The 27,148-nt window shown below is 40.8% G+C and overlaps 1 protein-coding gene across 1 annotated transcript in view; it reads left to right on the forward strand.

Moving 5' to 3' along the window:
* The window catches only part of AMMECR1 (AMMECR nuclear protein 1), a gene marked incomplete at its 5' end in the record, with an annotated part of 106,006 nt that extends 79,740 nt beyond the window's left edge, over window positions 1–26,266 (forward strand). Inside the window, 4 exons of the mRNA XM_082488015.1 lie at window positions 10,998–11,112; window positions 19,188–19,278; window positions 21,036–21,132; window positions 26,068–26,266. Of these exons, the coding sequence (XP_082344141.1) occupies window positions 10,998–11,112; window positions 19,188–19,278; window positions 21,036–21,132; window positions 26,068–26,182 (418 nt within the window). The 3' untranslated portion in view covers window positions 26,183–26,266. The remainder of the gene's footprint in view (window positions 1–10,997; window positions 11,113–19,187; window positions 19,279–21,035; window positions 21,133–26,067) is intronic.
* Window positions 26,267–27,148: the final 882 nt, after the last annotated feature.

Consider the following 27,148-nt stretch of genomic DNA (forward strand, 5'->3'; position numbering starts at 1 on the left):
TACAGTATTACTTTGTGGATTTTTTTAGTTCTAACTGCATTATATTTTTTGATGGGAGCAGCTTGCAGGAGCTGCGATTTTTGTGATCATACTTTTCCACTTGAAGGCCATAACAGCACGTACACTAAATTCTCCTAAACTTTAAGGACCTCTCTGTACAAGCCTAGATTGTTTTCTTGATACATTATATCAGTAAGAAAGATAAATGAATTTCAGGCATTCCGTCCACACAGTGTAACATTATTGTGGCATAATGATAAACTGGGTTTATTTGGAAGAATCCAGAGTGTGATGGAATATTTCTCTGGGTAACTGTCAGAGCAGTAGAAAAAAACATCTTTATTCATTTTTCTTCTAAAAAGCTCTATTTAAATTTATGGACGCCTTAGCTTTTACAGCTTCCATGGTTATGAGCTTTCTTTTCTTATGAGAAATTTTGTAGTGGTGAGTAAGTAAGGAGTTTGATCGCTTTCATCTGGTATTTATACAAAACCAACAGACCCATCTGAAGAACCAGCAGTAGTTAAACCTCCAGGAGTTTAAGGTGGTGGTTGTTACGCAGGTGCACGTTAGCTCTGTGTCTTAACAGACACTCATGTTGATGGCAGATTCACTGAGAAGTGTCCCAGACCATGTTAGTCATTCCATATGTGCTGTGGAGTTGATGTGTGTGCGTACCATGAGTCAAGCTAGCCAGAGTAAGAAATTAAGATTAAAATAAGGGTTTGGCTGGAAATTTTAAGTACCCTTAGAAATAATCTGTAAATACTTCTTGTGTTGATTTAAACAACTGGTGAATTTGTTTGGGGGAAAAAACAACAACATCCCAGAACCTTATCAGCAATATTAGTATGGTTTGCTTTCTAATTGTGTGTATGGGTGACACAATACACGTGCACACTCACACAAAAATACTGTTAGAATATAATTGAAGCCATTAAATCATTTTCCACTTGTGACTGCAGTCAGTATCAAACTTGGTATGTATTAAAGACATTTTTAACGATTTCCATAACCCTTTGCCTTCATGCTGTGATGCCTTAGTAGTGCCTGCTGTGTAATGGATCTGCTTCTGCAGAAATGCAAAATCAGTGAGTTCATAAAGGATGAAGGACTTAACTTCACGTACAACTGAAATAAGCAGTGATGGGGCAACAGTGGAATGCAGTATATCCTAATTGTCTCTGTTTGGGTTTCAGGAGTACTCCAAACAAAATACCTGAATTATTATTATTGAAGTTAGCATTTTTATAAACATATCATTCAAGAATTTCCAATTCAGTGATGAAGCGTTGACAAAAATCTCTAACTTACAGAGATGTATTTGTCATAAATACATACCATTTTTCATACAGCTTTTGTTAACTTTACTTGTGTTACAATTTCTTTTTTTTTTTTTTTTTCAGCATTCTTCTTGAAAGCAGTCCCATAAAGTGGGGATTGTGAAGGTTTTGCTGGGTTCTTTCATCACCAGCCACAGCCGCTTCTGTTTTGTTCCAGACCACAAACCATTTTGACATGACTTGCATTAACACACACTACGGCTGGGCATCTCTGTCGCAGAATACAGATGTGATTGTGTCCCCTGTGGGCAGATGTGAGTTACCCCTGCTCACTTCTGCAGAACTTTGCCATTTTATTTGTAAATTTTATTTTTTTTTTTAGCATGTCTTAGATTTAGGTGAATAATTTTACCACCCAAGAAGGACACACTGCTATCTGACTGGGAGAGGAGCTCAGGAAACTATTGAAGTGAGCAAATAAAGGTTACTCTCTCTTTGGTAGATGGTTGTTCTTTTGCCCAGAGGTTCTTTCCTTCCTTGTCACTCAGCAATTTGAAACTGGTAATAAAAACTTGGTATATTGGTTTGTCCTTCAAGATGTTGTGAACAAACCTAAGTGTTCTCTTAGGGAAATGTCTGAAATAGTACACTGTAAACTTTTTGTTATCTCTTTCTGTTTCAGGGTCTACTCTTAATAGATATTAAGTATTTTTAAATTGGTATATTATATTAATATTTTCTGTATCATTGTTATGCCATCTGCAGGAAGTCTGAAAATATCCAATCCTGCATAGTTGTTTAAAAAAAAAAAAGTTAATGACTTGGTACATTCAAACCAGCCAGATGTGTTTGCTGGCTTGGTGTACTGTGTCTTATAACTACTGCAGCCTTGCTGATATTAACCAATTAACAATTTCCATACTGCTAAAAATTTCCACAATTACTAGAGAGCTAAGGCATTTTGGAGGACGTATAGAGAGCTTATTTTAGGCACCTCTGGCTGCCTAAAATAGAGACTTAATTGTCTTATCCAGTCAATGAATGGAGGTTGCCTTTTCTGATGAGCCCATCTAACCAATTGATGTACATGCTCTGAGTTGTCTTTTCAAATCTAAAATAGAATATCAGAATATTCCTTCTTCCTATTAAACTACATGTCTGAATCAAGACAGAGATTGGGAGAGAGACATTCTGGCATACTTCAGTTTTGTGGAGTTAAAAAAAAAAAAAATAAATCGAAGAGCCAAAATACCAGACCAATATTTTATTTCTCCCACCTGAAATACTGTTCCCATTACCTGCCGCACTGTACTAATAAAATGGCTAAGAACTTCACAGATGTATTTCTGTGCCAGATGTCAACAAGTGTGTATTTCTTTTTTTACTCTGTGACTGCCACTTAGCAACATAATGTGCAGGAAGTATAAATGTTGTTCTTTCCCTTTCTGTCTCCCAAATGTAAGGGAGGGTTCAGGAAAAACACGTCATTCACAGTTGTTTTGTTTCCTGGAAATTTTTCCAGTCTGACCAAAAAATATACATATAAAAAAAATAAATTCTTTTTCCTTGCATTCAAGTCATCTGATCATAGAATCATAGAATTGCTGAGGTTGGAAGGGACCTTTAAGATCATCAAGTCCAACCATTAACCTACCCTCACAAAACCACTTCTAAACCGTGTCCTCAAGTACGACATCTACGCTTTTTTTAAACACCTCCAGGGATGGCGAATCCACCACCTCTCTGGGCAGCCTATTCCAATGGTTAATAACCCCTTCAGTGAAAAAGTGTTTCCTAATATCCAATCTAAACCTCCCCTGACATAACTTGAACCCATTTCCTCTTGTCCTACCACTTGTCACCAGGGAGAAGAGGTCAGCCCCCACCTCTCTACAGCCTCCTTTCAGGTAGTTGTAGAGGGTGATAAGGTCTTTCCTCAGCCTCTTCTCCAGGCTAACCAACCCCAGTTCCCTCAGTCGTTCTTCATAAGATTTGTCCTCCAGACCCCTTACCAGCTTTGTAGCCCTTCTCTGGACATGCTTCAACACCCCAATGCCCTTCTTGTAGTGAGGGGCCCAAAACTGAACGCAGTACTTGAGGTGGGGCCTCACCAGTGCTGAGTAGAAGGGGATGATCACTTCCCTAGTCCTGTTCACCACACCATTCCTGCTACAGGCCAGGATGCTGTTGGCCTTCTTGGCCACCCGGGCACACTGCTGGCTCATATTCAGCCGGTTGTCCACCAACACCCCCAGGTCCTTTTCTGTCGGGCAGCTTTTGAGAAAAGGACCATTTCCCTTCGGATTACAGGGGCTTCATTCTGCTCCCCCTCCCCGTCTTCTAGCTCAGGGGTCTGGGTACTCAGGGAACAACTGGCCCTACTGCTGAAGACTGAGGCAAAGACGGCATTAAGTACCTCAGCTTTTTCCTCATCCTTGGTCACTGTGTTACCGGCCCCGTCTGCTAGAGGACAGAGATTATCCTTAGTTCTCTTTTTATTGCTAATATATTTATAGAAGCTTTTTTTGTTGTCCTTGACAACAGAAGCCAGGTTTGATGTGTGTAAATCCCTCCTTGAAATCTCCATTTAAGTGGGCAAAATTCTGCTGGTCATAAATAAAAGTTGTTAGAAGGCTGGCGTGTGGGTTATGTTAGGCTGTCTGATCTCTTATGCTGAAAGCTGGGAGAATTTTATTCGTCATAATTTCACTTTCTGAAGAAGAGCACACTCTGCCCTGTTTTTCTGGCTTAAAATTAATTGCAGATCGTGACTTGGAAGCTGCTAGTTTTTTCTGGTCTCTGCCAAACTGAGTTATAGCTGATTTTCATTAGGAAAACACCGGTGATCTGCTTAAGTGTTCCTTAATTTCTTCCTGTTGAAGTTACTGAATGAAAAAAGTGAAAATCTTAAGTAACTTCACTGATCAGTAACCCAGCAATGGAAAAAACGATAAATATCGACATATTTTTTTCTGAAATCCTGGCACCAAGCGTTTCTTGTTGCTGTCATCTCTTTGCTGTTATCTAAAATCCAGTGAGTTTGCCGCTCATTAATTTCAGGATGTTTTGAATTAACTGAAGAACAATGTCTAGGCCCTTTGGGCTCAGTTTATTGACATAGGGCCATTTCTTTGTTAAATGCGTTTTCTAAGGTAATTCTGCTCAGCACATTTCGCTCAGTGAAAGAATGAAGAATCTCAGGGTTACACTGACTGCGCTGAATGAAAAGGGGCTTTCAGAGCAGACGGAATTTAAGTCCTTTGCCTGCCGTCTAAAAGTAGTGCCAATGTACTGTTTATCAAAAGAGGGCAATAGTTTGTAAAATGGAGATCTTTAACCTATTTTTCGTAACTCTACTGCTGACATTGTTTAGATGCCAACAAATTATGGTTTGGTTCAGCTGTGTTCAATATCGGAAACTGCTTAAGAGGAAATCGACTGTAGCAGTGAACTGCGAAAGTGATGGGAAATTTATTTTTTTTAAAATTGGATTGATTTGGTTAAATTTATCAGTTCTATCTTGATTAATCCCCCGGGAGCTATGTTTCTACGTGGTAGGCTGAGCAGATTGTGAAAGAGAGGCTGTCACAAAAAAGTAGATTTTTAGGGGTTGGGGAGCTCGGATTCTATTCTTGCTTCTGTCACTGACTCACTGAGCAAGCCTCCGAAATCGTATGAGTCACTTAATGTCTCTGCCTCATTTACACTTCCTATAAAAGTGAGTATTACTTATATCATGCCCGGTGTTTGACAGTTTCCTTTGCATCTCCTTCCCCTCTGTCATGTTTAAGCCCCCAAAGTAATTTCCAGTAAGGTACCAAAGTGTATCCAGTTTCATCCAGGTTGGGTCTATAGGTGTGACTGTCCCCAAAAAAGAGGTCTAGTGAGAAATGTCATTGTTAATAATTGTCACTAAATAATGAACAACGAAATAGTAAGAATTTGATTAATTTAGTACCTTCACCTAAATCCTTCTTTACTATTTTTCGTACATATATGCTCTCAAACTTTTTTAAAGGATCCTTTAAACTCAATCACAAAGATTTGCAGACATCTCTAAACTGAGTAATGTAGCTTCGTCACTATTTCTTGTTTCCCCAGTTTGCATCCTCCTGTCTGTTACCCATCTGCCACATCCCATTTAAGAGCCGTAGGTTCTTAAAGACTGAAGCTGACTTTGGTTTTTTAAGGCATTTTGATAGCCTGCAGAAATTACAGATGGACAACACATTTTGGTTCACCTGCTCATACTATTGTTTCAGATGATTCCGAGAGCTGCTCTGGTGGTATTTTACCAAACCAAGATGTAGTCTTAAGGAACATAAACCTTAATTTTATTTTTTTCTAAACTTCACACTGTTTGTCTTGGTAACTCATAATACTTTGAACAATAAAATACTTTGAACAATTTCCTTTTCTTTAAATAGTTTCAGTGTCTTTAAATTGTTTGCAAGCTTTTCTGTATCCCAAATACAAGGAGGTTGGTACATGGAAAATAGAATTATTGAAAAACATTTCTGGAGAGCTTATGGCCAAATCATCTTCATTTGAGGAGCAGCTGAGATTTGTCTAGCATGGCTCAGCTGAAGAAAAACTAATAGTTGAGTAACGCTTTGGTTTGGATTTTTCTTGACTGGCAATTACTTGATAGGACACCCAAGCCTGCATAAATAAAGTATATTTAACTAGAAAGGCTGCGCGTGTGTATGCATGCATTTTGTGTCTAAAAATAGTTTTCTTTGAACGGGGTTCAATTTTGACTTTGCCTGCTTCACTTTTAACATGGAACAGAACTCCGTGTGGAAAAACTAATGTCCTTTTCCTGGGCAGCTAGAGTTCCCCTTGCTTGGCACTGCTTCTTTTCAACTCTTCGCTACCATGTACTTCCAGCAGCAATATATGTAAATTAGTTCTGGGCATTGAGGAATAAAGAACAGAAGGTTTAGAAAGTGCTTTTAAAATAAGTATTTTTTTTCTTCAAAAATAGTTTTAAGCTCTGCCTAATTTTTCTAACTTATTTTACTAATTATGTCCACTTACCCTTCCTTAATTCTAAGTTTAACAGAAAAATTGTGGAGTAAATATTTTTTTAAACCTGGGATGTAATACGCCAGATTTTGTTCCATGAGAATCCTTTTGTCTTTCTAACAGAAGAATTTAGAGAAGAATATGGCATTGAATAAGACTGTAAAGTCACATTCTAATACTACAAAAATAACGCTTCCATCAAATAAACAGAACAAAGTCTCCGCTACTAATTGAGAATGCCGACACGCGATTGTGCAGTGACTTTTCATTCTGAACAGCTCAGATCAGTAAGAAGCTTTGGAGAAAGCAAGCATATGCTATCTTCTCTGCGTGCTACGCTTGCTTTGAGTTGGTCACCGAGCGGCATACTAACGTGGCGGGGAGGCAACCGTCTGGATTTACCTCCATACGGCTTTGTAGAGTGATTGAAGTGTGTGCTCAGTGCCAAACGGCTGCCTCTAGAAACTGGTGTTTTTTCTTCTCGGATTAGGAACAACAAAAGCTCACGCAAGCTTTTTTATGCTTGGTAAGTGCTGAGATCTGCTGATGTTTCTGAGGACGAGGCCGGTCTGTTGACCACGGAGAGCTTCGGGTTCGTGCAGTGGGGGCAGCTGCCCGTGAGCAGCTCCACTAGAACCGTCGGCTTGTTTTACTGGCACCATCACAGGCGGTGGATGGTGCCACAGAGAGAAAGTTCAGGCTTAAGGATAATGGCTGAATTCTGAAAGGAAGCATCTCTGATGATGTATGTCTCCTGCTAAGCAAGCATTAAAAAATGCAAAAATGAAAACGGTTGATCTGTGAAGAGGTGATGCGAAGCTGCTCTGCTCTTAGGTTTTCAAAAGGTGTCTGGAGCTTACTTCAGAGTTTCAACCGTAGTAGGAATAAAAGAGTGAGTGAGAAGAGGGCTGATACTCTAACTGTAATATACCGCACTTAAAAGGTAAACATTTCCTAGTTTTAAAGTAGTATATGGCGCACCTAGAGCAAACGCATTACTGCGGGGTTATTAAGTTTTAAGTTAGTTCTTCTAAAACCGGCACCTGAAACAATTGCTGGACTATTTTACTTTCATAAATTTTGCATTAGCAGACAGAATATTTCGTGGGTAGCTAACCAGTACAAAGAAATGCTTTCTTGTTGGCATCTCCCTCCAGTGTGTCTTGTTCCAATTGCTGATTGCCAACACAAACTCCTCCAGGTAAAGTCTGGGTTTACTTCTGTAACAACAGGGACAAAGCTGTTTTGAAAGATGAAAATAAATTGTCGTATGGGGTCTGGAAATGGGGAAAGGAGGAATGGAATAGCAGTAATGTTCTGTATTGACCAGTCGCAATGGTGTCAGCGGTTGTTACTCAGATCTCTGAGCTTCTCCTGCCGGGTCGCTCTCACCGCCAGCAGCACGAGTGCCGACGCAGGAGATGGGCAGAGATGTGTGGAGTCGCGGAGGTGCTGAGGAGCAGTGTTTCGGATAAAATAGCACCTAACTAACAGTTCTGAAGGAACCAGGTGCAGCTGAAATGGCACCATCATTTGCTAAACAATATTTTAGTTGTTATAAGGTAGTCACGTGAAAGCGAGGTATTTGTGCCGGTGTCATATTATTGAATAATGGAATTAGCCAGCTGAGCTTCCTAAGAAGTATGCAACGTTTACTGCATTGCTCTGCTTTCAAAACTGCAACGGAGCTACTCTGCTTGCTGGGTATGCCCGAGGCTTTTGTGCCTTTGCGTTTCTGCTTCCGCTCTGTTCGTGTGAAGGTTTCCTATCTCGGCTTTGTGTCGATACTCAAATTTGTCGTGATCCCCCCATCTTATTTCAAATTATTATCCCGGCATTTGAGCAGGCTCGCTGGGACGCGGCTTATTTGTGCGTTGTGCGAGGTTTGTTTCTGTACAACTTAAAGTATGTTAAATTAAGGATGGTTTCTCATCCAGCACTGCCAGCGCAGCAGAACTTCAGCGAGTGGGAATTTGCCTAAGTCTTTTACTGCTGAGGTTACTGGGATGAGGCTTACACTCGTAGTGGGCACTTCGCCTCGAAAAGTTGAAATTCACAAATGCATTTTGGCAGCATGAGGAAGGGGAATTGAAAGTTAGATAAACTAGTATCAGGTTCCACAAAATAAAAAAAAAAAAATTAAGGTTGTAAATTCTTACAATATGGGAAATGTTTTGCATGGTAAGATTGTTGCATAAATTATGAAAAACAGGTTTAAACAAGTAGTGGCAATGTCCATGTGTACAGTTGTTTCCAAAGATAACTGAATTTGTTGTTTGTTTAAGGAAATAATGCTTGTCTCTGGGTGCTTTTCAGTAGTATATTCAAATAGATTGGTTATATGATAGACGGTACAACATACCTCAGGGAAACGAGACATTTCCATATAAGCGAACTTGTAGTAGCAATGGATTTTAAGAGGATTGGGGTTTCTGAACATAATTTTTCGGGTTTTAGTAAAAGGTAGGAGTAAAATATTAAAAGCATGTATGCTTGCACTTATTAAATAAACCCATGAAAAAGCTTTTAAGTGCAGAGATACCATTTCTGGCTCAAAATACTTAAGCTATAAATAGCTGGATTCCTGGAGGGTATTCCAGGAAAGTACCCCTGGATATTTACTGTGTTCTTACATGCATTCATTTTCCTAACTGCTGTTGGTTATTACTTAATGCTAGGCTAGATGGGCTTCTGGTTTGAGCTGTCCCTGTGTTCAGAGTGTCCTCCCTTTACATATATATATATATATAATTTTTTCCCCTACCTGGAGGGATATGAAGGCTGAATGAGCTGCTTGTATTTTCATACATTGCTGTTCTGCTGTGGCTGTATGAGTGGATCCCTGACGTTGCTCTGAAACATCGGGCAGCGGAGGACAGCGGCTCTGCCGGCTTCCCAGCAGTTACAAAGCGAGCTTTGCAAATCCCATCCACAGCATCTTGGAGAATACCATCTTTTGATACATCTTTAGTGAAAGTCGTTAGTTAAATATCGCAGACATTATGCTTTAGATCTCCTCGGTGTTCCCAGGTTTTCACAGGTATATGTAGGGCTGTCTACATAAATGTTAGAAGATCTATCTTGGCTGGTTACTTACTGCCCCAACATCTTCTCTCGCATCTATGGCAACTTCACCTGGAGTTGCCTAGGATTACTCCTAAATAAGGGGTAGGGTAGGTCTGCTGTTACTTAATTATAACAAAAATCTCAATTTCTGACCTATTTGGTAATGTAAAAATACCAAAGCTTGGAGAAGGGCTTCTAGTCTAAGTTCCAGTACTATGTTCTTTCTTGTAATTGTAGCATACCTGGGAAAAAAAGCCTACCTTCTCCCTGCCCCAGAAAAATAAAAGGTCTATTTTAACTCTTCAGTGTATGGTATTAACTCGTGACGGGAAGCTATTTCTGGTTATACACGTGATTTCCTTTAGCTAAACTCTACATTTTTTTGCTTATGTGTCCTTATTTGGTCTGCTTTAATAAAGTTAATACTACTCTTTATATAAAATGGTGGTATCTGATGCAGAGACTTCAGCCATATTCTTCTAAACGCCGTGGCCATGGTTGCAGTTGTGTCAGCTAATGGCAACCGCTGGCTGTATGCCAAGGAACACAAATAAGAATGATCTAATTGTTAGATGAAACAATGAGACACGTGAAGAACTTGGTAGTACTTTACTAAGCCTCTTAATATTAAATTCTCTTTACTCACCAAAAAGCTCAGTTAGCAGATCACTGGTTTTGTTGGAGATGAGCGTGTTTGTATTCATAGACGTCATATTTCCAATCTTAAGAGAATAAAAAATTATGAGATAGCATACTCACTTTAACCTTCCCTTTTCCAGTTTAACTGGTTCTTAACCAAACTTATGCAAGCAGGCTTTTAAAAACGTTCTTACTGGTGGTACTGCTTACTGTCTGTTAACTGCTTTGTTTTTCAAACCGTGCTGGAATGCGCCCGGATAGCTCCTCTCTCTGTTGAGTTTTCCCCCATTAGGTGTGTGTTTGTCTATAGAGTGGTGTGTTAGCCTGAGGATTAGCTTAGCTGTTTGTAAGCTTCCCTGTTACTAATTATTACCTCTGCTTTGCAGAACATCTTCAAGTCCTGTAGGTTTACAGGTCTGTAGAGCCCTTGGATGGTTTTACCTATTTATATTCACCTTTGCCCGTAAGCATGAGGAGTAGTTGTTTTTGGAGAATATTCTGCTTGTTTGGATTTTTTTTTTCACTGCATAATTAAGTTCTATAGTTTGATTACTGTACTACGTTTGATGATTGCAGGCTATAGAATTTGCCCCTCTACGTTATGTTGTGTAGTTTAAGCCTTTTTGGAAGGGATTTGCTAAATAACAGGTAGAAGAGCTATTGCTTTTGTAATTTCTTCCAAAAACTTTCTGCTGCTTCATTAGCACGGTTGTTATAGTGGCAAAATCAGCTCAGGAAGGAATGACCCTGAGAGCACCACCTGACTGGCCAGCCAAGAACGGAACCAAATGTCTAAAGAAAAGGTTGGGAATGTTGGTCAGTGTGTTACACTGGCAACTGGATTATCAAACCGGTCATCATTTCATCAGGATTTTTTTTTTGTCCTTTATACTTTTCAGTTGATTCATTAGATCCTTGAACTTAAAAAAATATATATATATCCCCCCAAAATCCTTTGAAATTCTGTTTTGTCTTCAACAGTGCCCTTAAAGATAGTCGTTTCCCCCCAATGACGAGGGATGAGCTGCCACGGCTTTTCTGCTCAGTGTCTCTACTCACTAACTTTGAAGATGTATGTGACTACATGGACTGGGAGGTAAGGATGTCAGATATCTCTTAGGAACAGTACTTTGATGCCGTGAACATCTATAGCAGAAGTCATACCGCTTAAATTATCTGCATCTATTTAGCATAGTTATCACTGTTTTGCACTCTATACACATTGGTTTGTGCGCAGATTCCAAAGATCCTTTTGGTAGAACTGTCATCACCTTGAAAGTCTGAGCCATGAAAATGGAATAAAGTTGCATTCGTGCCCAGTTACGCACTCAAAGTAAGAGTGGTCTGCGGTTATGTCTAAGGCTCCAGCAAGCAAAGTCCTGTCTGAGCGATGGTGTCCCGAGACCTCTTTTGCAGCAGAGGTAACTACAGAAACACGGTAGATCAGTCCATGGAAAGAAGATACTCCGATATGTAAGTTAATAATCTGATGTATGCTTCTGGAAACAGGCACTGCAAAAAACTGCAAGCCCAAAACAAGCTGCCTTATTTAGCTTGAAGGTGTGAGCCATTTATCTTTCCCCAAACCTCCTTTGCTTTCAGAGCGAGTGGCCTGCACAGTCCCTGCAAAGCCCTTATACAATGAGGTCAAGTAAATCATTGCTCTCGTTTTTCTTTGCTCCTTATGCATGGAGCTGAATCTGTTTTAATTGTTAGGTTCTAGGAAGTCTGCATGCATTCTCTTGGAACAGCAGCATAAAAGAGATTAAGGAGCAAATGCTGCTTTTAGAGTTATTTCTGGGAAGGTATGCTGAAGGAAATGTTGGTCTGTATTCTTCTGCTTTGTCCCCAAATTATTTGGTCTTAGACACTCGCGAAAAACAAGTTACTTGACTTAAGGTGAACTTCTCATCTCAGTCAGTATGACCGTTGTGTTGCTCTTTGAGTCTATATTTGAGTAGACATAAAAAAAAAAATTGAAATTGTCATATATGATGGTGGACATGTTATAATGCCAGAGACACCACACAAGTTACAGTATTTCCTTTTAATAAAGACGTAGCCCTACTAAATATTTAAGAGTCCTTAAGAGAAAAAGAGGCTTTCTGTTGTACTCACACATAACAAATGTGTATTGAGTAGAAACGTCATTAGTTGTTAAAATGGTAGGGGGCCGTACTGGATCAGAACGGTGGTATCCAGCAGTAACCTCAGCATTGTGAATTTTACAGTAGCTGAAAAACTAACAAAAATGTGTTTGCTGTTCAACTCATAATGACAAGGGCTTCTTACCTTCTGAAATGTAATTCTGAATGAGATAGATGGAAGTTCCCTTTGGGATTTATGAGAATTTTCACCGTAAACAGAATTAATCATTTTTTATGTAATGTCAGACCAAAACATAAATCTTAGCTGAAACTGTGTGCACATTCTCAACAAGGAGCTTTTCTCAGAGAAGTAGTTTGTCATGTCATTGAGCCCTTAGAGTACTTTAAACAATGTTTTCAAGTAATCAAAACTGAGTGACTGTTAATACTAAACCAAGCTAGAAGTCAAAATTAAAAGTGGTAGAATTCTGCTTTACTGGGTTGACTTCTGGCAGTAACCATAATGACTTTTTCAATTTAATTTCTTTTATTATAATTTATTAAAAACCAGACTCTTAATACAGTCAGAAAATGTGTCTTTAAAAGTGTGAAGTGCATAATGAAATAGCATTTAGGTCTCTCCATGTGGTAGTCTATAAATATTATTAGATGCTGCTTTATTCTCTCAATAATAAACGTCTAAGATGACCAAAATATTCATCCTTAAAGAGGAGCTGAAATCAAAGCCGGAGTTCAAAAATCCACTCTCCCGTGGAAAGACGGGTTTTGACTTTGTTCCTTGGGAGACTTCTGATTCATAACTTCAGTACTTGTATGAAGCAAAGGAGGCTTTTACTTCCTGTGTCCTTTCTATATCCTGTTGCAGAATCCTTGCAAGGATTTTAACAGCAGTGTGAACAGCTTAATGCAGAACTGTAGTCTTGCTCCGTTCTGATTGATTTTATGGATTCCCACAATTCTTATTGGAAAGCCCTGACTTAGGAGGGAAGAATGGAGGAGTCAAAAATATAATAGTCCTTGTGTTTATCCATTTGTATAGTTGCTCTTTCCTATTTCATGTAAAGATTTTTAATGATAAGTTTTAAAACCTGTAGCCAGTTCCCAGGCATTCTAAGAAATGGTCACAAAGTAGGTTCCATGATTCTTTTTTTTTCTTTTTTCCTGTAAGTTAAACGTGCTTCTCAAGTGGTTGTGTCATATATAGTTGTGGATGATCCACAACCTTTCCATGCAAAAAGGGGTGTGTGTGTGTGTATAAATATAAGAAAGATAAAATCTGTAATTGTTAGTCCCTAAAAGAATGATTCATCTCTGTTTGTGCCCGTGTCAGTGAGGTAGCGTCTGTCATGCAGGTTTCTTTTAAGGGAGCTGCAGTTAGGCGATATTAATGGCAAAAAGACATTTCAGGATGTCTAGAGTATGACGTAAAGAGAGATTCTGCATCTTTCATCCCATGTAGCGCTAAGATCATCCTGAAAAACATCAGCCTGGTTAGGAGACCTGACCTCTGTAGGTATGCTACTGCCAATCTTGTGGGAGCTAATTCAGCAATTTGCTGACAGAGGTCACAATATTTCCAAATTGGCAGTTCAGACAACTCGCAGCGTGCTGGCGGCGTACAGACAAGATCATTTGAAGACGCGGCTCAGGAGAGCCTCCTGTATCCTGAAGCAGAGTGCTAGATGTTCTTTTCTCCGACTGATGAATTCTCTTCCCAAACTAACTAAATTCATATTTCAGTTGTACAAAGCAACGCGAGATCCTTTCGCAGCAGAAACTTCAACCAAGTAAACAGGAGAAAGGAGTGAATTGACTGCTTTGAGCTGCCATACGATTTTTCAAATTGCTGCCATTTTCACCTTTTATAAAAGTAACTTGGAGAGAGTACAAACCTTTAAAGGACCGCTTCAGTGCCATAGTTGATGAGGATGTGTCCTAAAATATAACTTAGCGTTCTTACCTCCATGTGACTGGATGGGAGTTGCAGTGCACTTCAGCAGCTGAACAGGTGTAGGGCTTTGGAACGAACACTGGGAGTGGGTGAACTGGTTCTTCGCTTCTGCTGGCCCGAAACCACGACATACTGCTGTGGTCCAGTTGCTGCTGGGGTGGAGTTTCACAGCCTTTCTGGCTCAGAGAAATGGGCAGCACGAGAAGCTCTAAGATACGTTTCTTTTTTTGATAGTACTGCTCTTTAATAAAAGATCAGATATCAAAGGACTACTCAGGAGACAAGTCATAAAGAGCAGTTATTTTTAAACACATTTGCTATCGATAGCAGTCATTCCTTCCCCGCATAAACTCAGCTTTATCCGTATTTCCATTCTCCTTCAGCTTATCTTTTTGATCTGTCCTTCGACCAGGTCTTTTCTTTCCTGCACAAATCTGAATTCCTGCCTCAGGGTGCCTCCCGTTTTGCTGTTGATTCTTAACGCAGATACAGCGGCATCGCGTCTCGCCTTGCGCTGGCAGCGTGCGTGTAGTTAGCAGCACCACAAAAGAAGGAACGTGGAAGGGTTTGAATAGATTGCTGTGAAGTATGATGGCTTCGTTTGGTTTGTGAAGCTTGTAAGTCGGCAATTTGGGGAAACTCAGAAGATCCTGTGAGTGGGTTCAGATCCCAGAAATGGCAGATGTAAGGTGTGATGGTGTGTTGCAGTTCCAGCTTCCGTGCTACGGGCTCTGCCTCCTTGAGAGGGTACGGCTGCAAGGTACGTTACATCGGCAAATGGTTTCATGTATCCCCTGCCTGCTAGACATACAGAAGAGAAAAGCAAAGTGCCTCTACTCGGTCCCTGTTTCGTGTTATAGCAAATGAACACCTTTTAAATTTATTTTCTCATTAGTTTAATTAAGAATCTGTGGTGGGTTTTGCTCAAAGGTGGAGCCTGTCTTGCTAATTCAGACCCTCTCCCCATTTTTTTAATAAAACATCATAAAACATTGTGATTGTATGTAATTATAATAAGAAACTTTCTGGAAAACAATATTGTCATTCCAACAGGGTAATAAATAACTAGAATTGACCAGTGGCTCTTCCTTAAAATACCTTGAAAGAGATCTTTGCCCTGAAGTTGCTGTTCTTCGGTAAAGTCAAATCTGCAGAATTGTACACGCTCGCGGTGTTGATACAAGAGGCCTTTAGCCTGTGTGCACTGGTTTAAATATTAGCTTAAATAGCTGTAGCCAATAATGTTGACTGAAGGGTGGCTTTTCATTGTTGACAAAGTTAGTACGTTTAGGAGCTGTGGAAGTTCTTTCTTTCCTGCACTTATAACTCTTATAGCTCTTGCAGCTTATATTCCTTAGAACAGAGAAGAAAGAGTCTTGATCTGAATATTTTATTCTCTTTGGACGACACTCAGGGATTCCATGTATGTAAATAAATGATTCGTTAAAAAAAGAATGCCTGTCATGAAGCGGGGAGCATATCTCCCGAGTAGTCTTTTGCCCCCATTGTTAAAGCAGAATGTAATATTTAAGCCCCGCTAAAGATGATCGGAAAGAAGCCGGTCTGTTTGCTACAAACGTGCGGCTAAAAAGCTGTAGAATTCAGCTGAGAAAAAGCGGGGTCAGCTTCTCCTAAGTAGCAATAGTCGCTTAATCTGAAGTGTTCCATTTCCAGACAAGATTGTGTACGGCTATTTCCACAGTAGTAGTTAGGTGAATAAAGGGGAAGGTTACCGTGGTGTGTGGCTATACCAGTTATAGCCAACTTTTTTGTTTGAAAAAGTTTATAGCTTGCCGCTGTTCAAAGGTTGAGCTGACAAACCCATCAGTCAGTAGAAGGATTAGCCATAACCCAGAACAGCCCGATCTGAAAAAAAAAAAAAAACAACAAACCAATTAATTCATCTGATACTAATTAGTGGTAATTGCATGCAAATCTCTTACAGATTTCAGTGCAGTAGATAAAACTGAACAGAGTGATAATTTACTCCACAGTGGACTAGGAGCTTAAATTTCAACAAGGCTTGATGTTTTACACGCTTCTCCAAATTCCACGCTGATTGTCTAACGAGAATAGTGTTATTTCTTCCTCTCCGTATGGTTGCAGCGTCAGTGCAGGAGGAACAGATTCGTCAGCTGTGTTTGGAACTTCTTGTCAGAACAGTCCATCGTGAGAGTTGCCTGAAGTTTGGTTTCGGGGTGGGTTTTGGAACGATTTTTTCTTAGCCCAACCGAGAGAGACATACTACGGGCAATACTCTAGGCAGTGCCAGAAGCGCCTGGCCAAGCAATAGAAGTGGTGTGTGCGTGTTTCCCCCTGTCCCAAGGTGTTTGTAAATGAATGATTCATTAAAAAAACAATGCATATAAATGAATATGAATGTGTGTAACTACACAACAAAGTCTGAAGTTCTGTTGAGGTCACTTCAGAAGTAAAATGAAAAAATGTAGTCTAATGCAATCCTGAGATTTAGCGAAAGGTCTGTGTTTTTTCATTAATATTGTCACTGGACCTAGTTTTAGGTAGCCACTGGCCACTTATACGGTGGGCCAAAAAGTTTATGTCCACAAGTACCGGATACACATTAGTATTTCATGCTCTGAAGCCCTCTAGAAAAATTTCTATTGGAGGAGATCGGTTTGGTGCCTTTCTCAGTCTCTCTCCTTCTCTCTGTTTTCTCTCCCAATAGCGACAGCCTAAATAGATTCCTGTCCTTTCGGGAGGCTGATAGGGCAATTGTGGGGTCTCTTTGCGGCTCAGGAGGACCTGTGTGCAGTCATTTCCCTAATAAATGGTAATAGACGAGACAGAACTTAAACTCCATCCGCAGAAGAGGACTGTTGGTTTGGTTTGTTTTTCTGAACAGCGCAGACAGGTGGTGTTACTCCACAAAAACTTGCCCGTAGCCTACCAGTATTTTTAGGAGTGTGGCATGGGCTTTGTGTACAGTTCTGTGCTCAGCCCGGCAGACAAACCAGTTACTGTCCAGTTAACGCCTCCCAAAGGTGTACCCAGCCCTTCCCTCCCATCATAGAGAGGAATATTTGGGGAGATTTCACAGAAGTTTTCATCAGTGCAGGAACGTTGGTCTCCCGAGGAAGTCAAAACAAATTCCTGACTGTGGCCGTGCCCATCTTAGCGCGGATCACTCTCGTTTTGCTTGTGCGTGGCTTCCATTTGCTTAACTCAGGCCTGGTTTTGTTCAACTGGAGCTAAACAATAGAAAGCCATTTGTACTGGACTAAGAGTCCTGCTTAGCTACGCAGTTGGAGTTCACGCTTCGCAGAATGCTGTGAAATTCTCCCAACCGGAGGAATTGTGGGTGCAGCTGCGTTGCCTTATTCATTTTGCTCTACTTCTTTTTCTTCTACGGGCCTGAAGGTCCGTTAAAAGGGTTAATGGGAAACATCCAGTGCAGTGCAATCCCCGCTGCCTGAATGGTGCATCAGACTTAATTGCTCACTCCTGCCTCTGGTTAGTCTCTCCTAAATACTACGTGATCACGATTATGCAAACCGGTTGTGTAGAATTTAGAATCTAATATTCTGCAGGAACTGAAGGTGTGCAAAACCTAAAAATATTTGATCTTAAAGCTTAGGCAATTGAATATTGACAGATACAAAATCATCAGCTGCAAAAACTTCCGCTGTTCTTGGAATAAACTCGGTGGGCTCGTTTCAGCTTCTAACACTGCTTCATTTTACTTCCAGGTCCTTCGGGTTCATAATTACATCATCTGAGTATACAGATTTGATCTCTCTAGTGATTATATATCTGTGTTATGAAAGTTAGATTTAGGAGCGTTTGGTAATGAAATATCACGTTCAAATTTGCAGTGAATTAAATTCGTTAGTCTCAAAGTAATTTTTCCTCTTTAAGAAATGTTAGGTTCATGGGGAAGTACCGTTGAGGCCGTGGCCAGCCACAAGAGAGACTCTTCCTCCCGGTTCCCCGTGCTTATATCGTATATAAAGATTATAAAGATAATTAAAGTCTGAATATAAGCAAATATGTTAATTGAACAAGCGGTAGAGCTTTGTAAATATTCCTTATTTGTTTCTTGACTGTCACGCAGTTACAGTAAAATAGGTTGTCACTGGAAAAACCGTAACAGCATTTTTCAATTATTTTTGTGTCCAAATAGAAATGCCGTAGCAAATAACGCAATACCTTTTTAAACAGAAACTACTCATTTCCACATACAATGTTGGGAACTTCGGATGTAAATGGAAATAACATCTCGGTTATGTGGGCATGAAAATAAAAATGTCCATCTACTAAAGCTTTGCGTTTACGGACAGAACTCAAAAGCCACTGAAAACTTACTGGCAATGGAATATCTTTTATGGCATCCCTGAGCCAAGCGCTGGTACTCTCCACAGAGTTATTGTACCTTGAGAACAGGGGGGGCTTAAACAATGCCCTGCAAAGGTGCCTAGCCTCTTTTTATTGACATTTCAACTTTATATACGTCTAACTCCTTGGTATTAGTAATGTAGTTAGGTTTTATAAGTATAGTCAGGTTTCCGTGCTGGCATTTTGTCAGATGAGCCTACATAGTAGCATGGAAATAGGAGTTTGAAGCTGAATGCTCTGGAGTGTCTCCTTTCCCTCACCATACAGCAGTAGAAATTTTGAAGGCTCCAGCTGGAGGTCATAGTGTGACAAATTTTGCATTGTTCGTTTGCTCCTTTGAACAAAATTGCGGCTTTTTATTGAAGCATCGTTAGATTGGCCAGCTGTTTGGTTGCCTGCAGGTTAGATCTGGTGACCAGGTGATTTTGTCAGCAACGACATTGCTGAGAGTGTCAGAGGGAGAGAGTAGACTCAGAGACAGAACGACTTTTGCATCTCAGCTGGCTTTCCTTCAGACCAGAAATGAAGCTCCGTGGTGGGAGCTGAGGACCGTGTTTGTGCTGCCGCTGACCCTTTACAAGGCTGCGAGGTGAAGACCTTTCAAAAAGATTCCCTCCACTTCAGTACCGCCTCTTGAAACTCTTTGCAAAATGGTATTAACCACTGAAAGGTTCGCATCTGGGCTTTTATCATGTTCGAAATCTCTTGTATCTTTTTTTCTTTTAATGTACTAATAAAGCTGCCGATTTCTTGCAGGTGGGTGTTCATGGCATTAGAATAGAATTCATCAATGAAAAAGGATCAAAACGCACCGCCACCTACTTACCGGAGGTTGCAAAGGAGCAAGGTCATTGTTGCACTTTATTTCATATGATCTGGTGAAGAATTTAAACATACGTATAAATCTAAAATGCAATATTTGACCTTGCACTGATGTCAGATGATGGAGCAATATTTAATTGTAAGAAGACTCTTCTATCAAATGCCAATTACATGCCTGTATCAGTCCCTCGTGGGGATTCAGTAAACTGTAGCTGTCTGTTAAACCAGTCATCAACGCAGTGTAGCTGTAGGGGAATAAAATAGGGAGGGGTGGCAGAGTGCTGTCAGCCAGCTTTACAGGTGTTAAAGCTGTCGGTTTCCGTATAGTTGTTATGCTGTGATAGTAGTGCCACGCAAAAGCTGTGTTAAGTGATGGGGTGTCTGGGCAGTTACCTTAACAGCTGATTAATTCTAAATTTGCAACGATCGAGCTTTTTTTTTTTTTTTTTTTCAATTAGGTACTTTGTGCCAGTACTTAATTCCTTTTATAAACACTGGCTTCCTGGGATTTTTGATGGATGGAAGGGAATTACTTTCAATATAAGTGCCCAAAATAATGTTGTTAAACTCCCTTTTAATAGCGGCACAGACTTAAGTTTGTGAATTAAAAAAAAAAAACATAGTAGATTTTGTTGAACAGTCATCTTTTGGACTAAGCAGCTGACTATGACTACTCACTATGTTTTTTTCTTTCAAGCTTGACAGTGTGTCTCAGTCTTTCACATTTTGCATTGCTGCTTTTCGAGTGGGTTTTGGCCTTTTTATATTTGAGTTGGTCTACTAAGGAACAGGAGGAAACCTTTACAGAGGATCATCTGTACTTGATAATTCTGTTTCCATTTAGTCACCTAAAAGTTTAGAGGCTTTCCGAGACAATTTTTTTTTTGCTTCTGCAATCTAAGGTTGGCTACTTAGAGAAGTGGGTTTTTGTAGAGACCTTTGGTGATCACTTAACAAGCTTTTTCGAAATTCAGGAATTGGCAGGGGGAGGAGTTTGTCTTTAAATTTCTAAATAGTTTCAGGAGACCGTGCATTGCAGTCTGACTCCTTAAAGTACCCCAAACTACTCCTCCTCTTCTTATTTTTTAATGTAACTATGTGACTAATCTGATTGCCTCTTTTGGAAATAACATGTCTAGCAGCTACTTAAATATTAGGCTTTTTAAATCAATAAATAGGAGTTTTGAATAGCATGAAGATTTTATTGAGAACAGCAATGAATCTGTATTTTTAACCCGGCGCTTTTTTTATTCCCCAGTTACCCAGACACCTGTAATGTAATGTAGTAGTTCTGAAGGTAGACATATCACTGTAAAGTTAAGGGATATTTGAGAAGCCTAATCTCTGAAGTTCTCTGCGCACGTGCAACTAATAATTCTTGTAAATTTTATTTTATACAGACATTTAATTTATCATACCATCGTAGCCATTTATAATGTATAAAGTGATTGCGATACATGATCATACCTGAACGTTTCAGAAAAGTTAATTCTGTATCTCGCCCCCAATCTAAGACACCTGGATATAGTGGGTCCACTTTTAAAATATTTCTACTATGAGATTAAAATATATGTTGTTTGTAACGCGAACTCTGTGTGTAAAGAAATCCTGTATGTCATATTTCCTTCTGCTGTTCTTCAGTAGGGAAGAATGTTCTGTTTTATACAGAACCTCAGCAGAGACTTTCGTTACCAGTAACACAACATGCTGTACTGTATTGTTGCAACATCTATTCTTGTGGCTGTATTTCTCACTAATTTTTTCTACTGTAAAATTCAACAGGATGGGACCACATTCAAACCATAGATTCCTTATTGAGGAAAGGAGGCTACAAAGCTCCGATTACTAATGAATTCAGGAAAACAATAAAGCTAACCAGGTATGCATCATGGGATACTACAGATAAATCCTGGTTTTGTAATACTGTGATGTGCTCGTTGCTGGTAAGTGCGTATTTCAGATGGTAACAGTAAGCTTTCCTGTTTATATTATTAATGATTTCTTTCTTTTCGCAATAGCAGTACGGACTTCGGAGAACGTCTGTGCCTCGCGCAGGGGTTAGTGGCACTAAGCAAGACAGAAAAGGCCGTGGCTAAATATCAGGCTACGTATAAATATCAGGGCACCTGCATCTTTTGTTTCGGAACTCTGAAAAATCTTAGCAGTGCTTTTTGCAGTTTGTTCATTGGCTGCAGTGGATCTTCAGGGGCTGATGTTAGCGAGAATGATTTACCATTGTCAGTCTGTATTTGAGCAGATGGGGCACTGGGTCTGCTGCTGTGAAGCCACGGAGGCCCCGCGGTCCTCGTAACCCGTTCAGTTCTCAGAGGAAGCGTTGGCTCTCTCTTGTCTCCTGTGGAGTACGGGTTTCCCTGATCCTACCAGGCGTTAGGTGTGCAAACGAGGTGGCTGATCTGGCAGCCAGGGTGCTAGTTAAACTGGGCCAGGGCATTCTCTGGGGTGAAGGGTTAAATTTAGTGGTTTATTTCCTGCTTTGTCACTCCCACACACTGGTGTGTTTTGATTTTGCTGATTTAATAAAATGCGTTCTTGAGGGCTTCTTAGTGGGTGGGAGCCAGAATATTTTAGAATTAGCAGCAGGTATTCTGCTCATAATATTGTAGTTATATGGTGGAGGGGGGAGGAGTAAATGTCTATAAGAATGCCTCTAAAACGGCATTTTTATAAGCTTGCAGCATGAAAATGACTGCTGAACTTTAGTTATCTATTCCATGCTTGGAGAAATAAGGATTTTTTAAATCTTACATTGTAAGGAAGTATTGGCTGTTAATCCTCTTCAGGGAGGCCACAGCTGACATACTATTAATACAAATAACAAAGTTAGAATCCTTTGTCCAAAACTGTTATCCTTCCTGTCTTTATCAACTATCAGGGACTCACAGGGTCACGAGATTAGTTCTAAAAATGTTGTCTCTATTAGTCTTCTTCCTGTGTCCTGATTTCTTTGGAAATTCTTTCCTTCTCAGTGCAGCTAGGTGTAAGACAGACTCGACTTCCTTGTCCATAATAAAACCCCAATCCTTTCATTTCAGACGTTGGAAAGTACTCGGATTCTCCTGATTGCTTATGCGCTCGTATAGGACAAAGACCTGAGACCGGTTCTTTTCACCTTCCACATTTGTCATCTTCATCTACAAATCTTGCTCTTACTTAGCAGCAGTTTAAGCTTAGGCCAGAGAGAAAGCAAAGCATTTCTTAGAAAAAGAAATATTTTAGTATTAGAGGATTACTTGTTCAGTTATCTTGTGGATGAAGAATAAACACTTTGTGTCTCAATGGCTGTTCAGAATTCTGGATTCTTGTAGGAACCTGATTACTGTAGAGTAGCTGTGACTGGGGAAAACGCGCTATTCTGAAGGTTAAATTAGGGAGGAAGGATTTACAGAATCCGTCCACATTTCCAAATGCAGAATCCCAATCTCCTTTTAATTTATTTCAGCTGTACACTTTGTTATCTTCTGTTCAAAAAGAATATATGGAGATAGAGGAGGGCAAGAGTAACAGTGCTGTAGTTCTTAAACGACGATTTCTGTACACCTCAGTAAATAAGGAATATATGTTTCCAAGGAACAAAAATTCCGTATAGCACACATTTTCTTCCAGCTACATGATTTTGCTTGGAGCAGTGGCATGTGAGCGTAGAGGAAAACAAACAAACAGATAAACCAAACCCTGTCCCCACTATCACCCCCACCAAAGCCCCCATGTTTAGTTAAAGTTCACAACATGCAAACTGCTTGGAAAATCACTGGCCTGAAAGTGGAATAAACAAAGCATAGTTTTTAATGTTTGGAAGAATTTTTTTGTGTCTGTCTGTTTTACTTGCTTAAAAACTCAGCTTCTGCTGACATATTATAAATAGTGGTATTAAAATAGTAACCACTTCCCAGCATCAGACAGCCTTTTTTAGAGCCTCATTTCAATAACTTCTTGTCATACAGTAAAACATCTATTGGAAAAGTGGAATAAGTGCTTTTACCTTGTTTTTCAAGTCTCGGAATTAAAGTAAATGCCCTGTGCGTGAATAAAGCTTTGAGCTGATCAAAAGCAGTCTACTGCTAACCGTCTTCACTTGAAGCTAACACCCAGTGGTTCTGGCCATGTTGTGAAGAAGAGAACTGAAAAACAGCGGAGCTGGAAGACGTGTACCAATTCTAGGGGTCTAGAATGCCTAGGGACAGTAACCACATTTTCTCTGCCATCTGCTTAAACGAGCAGATGCGATTCTGGTCAGGCTGCCTTTGGCCTGCTTTGGCCCACCATTAACTGCCGAGCGTATGGTTTCCTTTCATAGTGGCAGGGGATTTCTCGCACAGACCAAGCGCACAGTCAAGCGCAGAGCGCCGCATACCATTCGCAGCAATTCCAGAAGACCTGCGGCTCCTCTCTCAGCAAGGACCGGCGGCCGTTTGTTTAATTATACATCATTACCACTGTTGTATCAAGCAAGCCTGGGGACCTTTGGTGCTCTGAAACGCACCCACCGAAGCAAAAAGCTGCAAGTGTAAGATGTTCTGCTCTGCTCCTCTGGCAAAGAGGCCACACAAGCAAATGTGTTTGCCACCTTAATCGCCGCAGTTGGCAGCTCCACGGTAGTTCAGACTTTTGTGTTGGGTTGTAAGTGCGAGTGGTTGAGCCATCTGTTGTGGGTTTTTCCAGACCTAAGAGAGGAGAGAACAACCAGAGTGACTCCAGGAGAAAAATATGAGAGAGAGAAGTGGTAATATTTTAAATCACCGTACTGGACTCACCAAATCTCATCTGTCGGACCGCTCGTGCAAGGTCTCTAAGTGAAATTTGTGGAAATGTGGAATAGTGGTGGTTTTGTGTAGATTTTACGCTTCTGCAGATAAGTGTAAATGTGGCAGTATGTTCCTTGTTGTCAATACTGATGCAAGGATATCCAAAATAGTTGTTGTCGGGGCCTGCATTCTGCTCTTAGTTACATACAGCCGGCCAGTGCTACTGTGGGACCTCTCCATGATTTTTCAGCAGTGTCAGGAGGTGGCACACGTTGCCTCATTTTTCAAGAAGGGTAAGAAGGAAGACCCTGGTCATTACAGGCCTGTCAGTCTCACTTCAGAGCCTGGCAAAATTACAGAGAAGGTTATTCTGGGAGCTATTGAAAAACACTTGAGAGACAGCACAGTCATTGATCATAGCCAGCACGGGTTCATGAGGGGAAGTCCTGCTTAACCAACTTCATTTCCTTTTATGTCAAGGTCACCCATTTAGTTGACCAAGGGAAGGCAGTAGATGTGGGTTTTCTTGATTTTAGCAATGCTTTTGATACTGTCTCTCCCAGTATCCTTCTGGACAAAATGTCCAGCACACAGCTGGACAGGTCCATAATAGGTTGTGTGAGCAATTGGCCGGCGGGTCGGGCTCAAAGAGTTGTAGTGAATGAGGTTACCTCAGGCTGGCGGCCAGTCACCGGTGAGATTCTCCAGGGCTCAATTTTCGTGCTCGTTAATGTTTTTATAAATGACGTGGACGCAGGAGTCAAATGTACACGAAGTTTGATGATGATACTAAACTAGGAGGAGCTGTGGACTCCCTTGAGGGCAGAGAGGCCTTACAGAGAGATCTGGATAGACTGGAGAGCTGGGCAGTCACCAACCGTGTCAAATTACTAAGAGCAAGTGCAGGATTCTTCACCTGGGACGAGGTAATCCTGGTTATGCATACAAATTGGGGGACGAGGGGCTGGAGAGGCCCTGTGGAAAGAGATCTGGGGGTTGGGGTTGATGGCAAGTTGAACGAGTCAACAGTGCGCCCTGGCAGCCCAAAGGGCGAAGCGTGCCCTGGGGTGCATCAAGCACAGCGTTGCTAGCCGGTCAAGGGAGGTGATTGTCCCACTCTGCCCTGCACTGTGTGAGAGTGTGTCCAGAGGAGGGTGACTATGATGCCAAAAGGCCTCGAGGGCAAGACTTAATGACGAGCAGCTAAGGTCACTTGGTTTGTTCAGCTGGGAGAAGAGAAGGCTGAGGGGTGACCTCATTGCTGAGGGGTGACCTCATTGCTGAGGGGTGACCTCATCGCAGTCTACACCTTCCTCAAGGGGGGCAGCGGAGGGGGAGGTGCTGATCTCTCTCTGGTGACCAGCAGTAGGACACGAGGAAATAGAAAGTTCAGATTAGACATTAGGAAAAGGCTCTTCACTGGGAGGGTGGTTGGTCACTGGAACAGGCTCCCCAGGGAAGCAGTCAGGGCACCAAGCCTGTCGGAGTTCCAGGAGTGTCTGGACAATGCTCTAAGTCATATGGTTTAGTTTCAGGTAGTTGGACTCGGTGATCCTTATGGGTCCCTTCCAACATGAGATATTTTATGATTCTAGTCTAAAAATAACGTAACTCCATTGACTGTAGCTGGGATTATCTTAAAAGCAGAATTTGGCAGACAATTGATCCCGATTGTTTAAAAGCAGCCCGAAAATCTGTAGTGGTCGTTTACAGTTTTTCTCCTAGGTTTTATGTAAAGAGTTGGCTGACGATACAGACATTCTCAGTAAATCATCATGAGTTTCTGTTCCCTCTACTTTGAGCAACATAGTAGGCAACAAGTTTTAACAGTTCTGTTTGCTTAAAATATTTTTCATCGGTACTTACTTGTCATGTGATTCAAGAATGACCCTGGCAGCCATGGCGGCTGCCTCTCTGCCCTTGTGCAACTGAAATTAGTCATCAGAAGTACAGAGCCGTTATCGTTAAACACACTGCTGGTGCAGTACTTTTAGTGCTACGTAGAGCTTCCTGGTAACCGTCCTTGAATCGGCTTCTTTGCTTTTTTCTAGGTACCGTAGTGAGAAGATGACGATGAGCTACACAGAGTACCTTGCCCATCGTCAGCACCATCACTTCCAAAATGGTATTGGGCACCCCCTTCCGCCATACAACCATTATTCCTGACACTGAGCCGCATGACCAGTCACTGGACCTCTCTGCAGACCTCTTCCCAGGAGACCCTGCCCCTTCTTGGTCTAGCTATCTCTATTACTGTACCATTTTATGATGATAGTTTCCGTTGCCATGTTGAGGCTGCTTAGGTGGTTAAGCTCATCATGGCAACGGGAGGGAAAACTGCATTACTACAAAGATCCCATACTTTTTTTATTATTGAGTCACTGCAGATTTTTTTGCAGCATATATAGCCCTTGGGTTTTTTATGAAATTTAAAATTTCTACTTCATTAACATTGAATTATATCAATCAAGGCTTTCTGTGACTGTGGATGGAAGGAAGAGTTTAAGGATTACAGGTAGGGATGCTTTGCTTAGCAAAAAGGCATTCATGGATTTGCATTAATAGGTGTGACAGGGAATGAAACATATCAGATTCAGGTATTATATTAGACAATGAATTGCATTTTCATAACGTTCTTAATAATGTTGTGTGTACAAGATCTCGTCCCCCCTGCCCCTCCCCCCCCCCGAAAGATTTCATGTAGCTAAATACATGATCTTCAGACCCAGCACATCCAGCCAACATCTCAAGGCTGACATCCAAATGCTTTTTTGGATGAAGAGAAGCGATTACACGTACAATGAGAGGTGATGTCAACACGGCAGCATTCTCAGATCAAGTGGCCTAATTGACAGGGCATGACATCATGCAGTAGGCTACCACGGACCTTCCTCTCCCACTCTGTGCTGGGACTCGAGAGCAGTCCAGCCCCGTCACGACTAGTCGTAATAACACATTTGTAACGAGAGGATGCCTTTCTGATGATCTCAAATTAGGAGTGACATTTGTTCTCAAAACCAGGTTGGTGAATAGCAGATGTCATATTAGGAAGAAAATGGATTTAGATTTTAGTGCCTTTGACTATGACATAACTATATGCTTATATATAAAATTCATAGAAAAAAATATAGC

Source organism: Vanellus vanellus, assembly GCF_965231255.1.
Source record: "Vanellus vanellus genome assembly, chromosome: 10".
In the NCBI taxonomy this organism is placed as follows: domain Eukaryota; kingdom Metazoa; phylum Chordata; class Aves; order Charadriiformes; family Charadriidae; genus Vanellus; species Vanellus vanellus.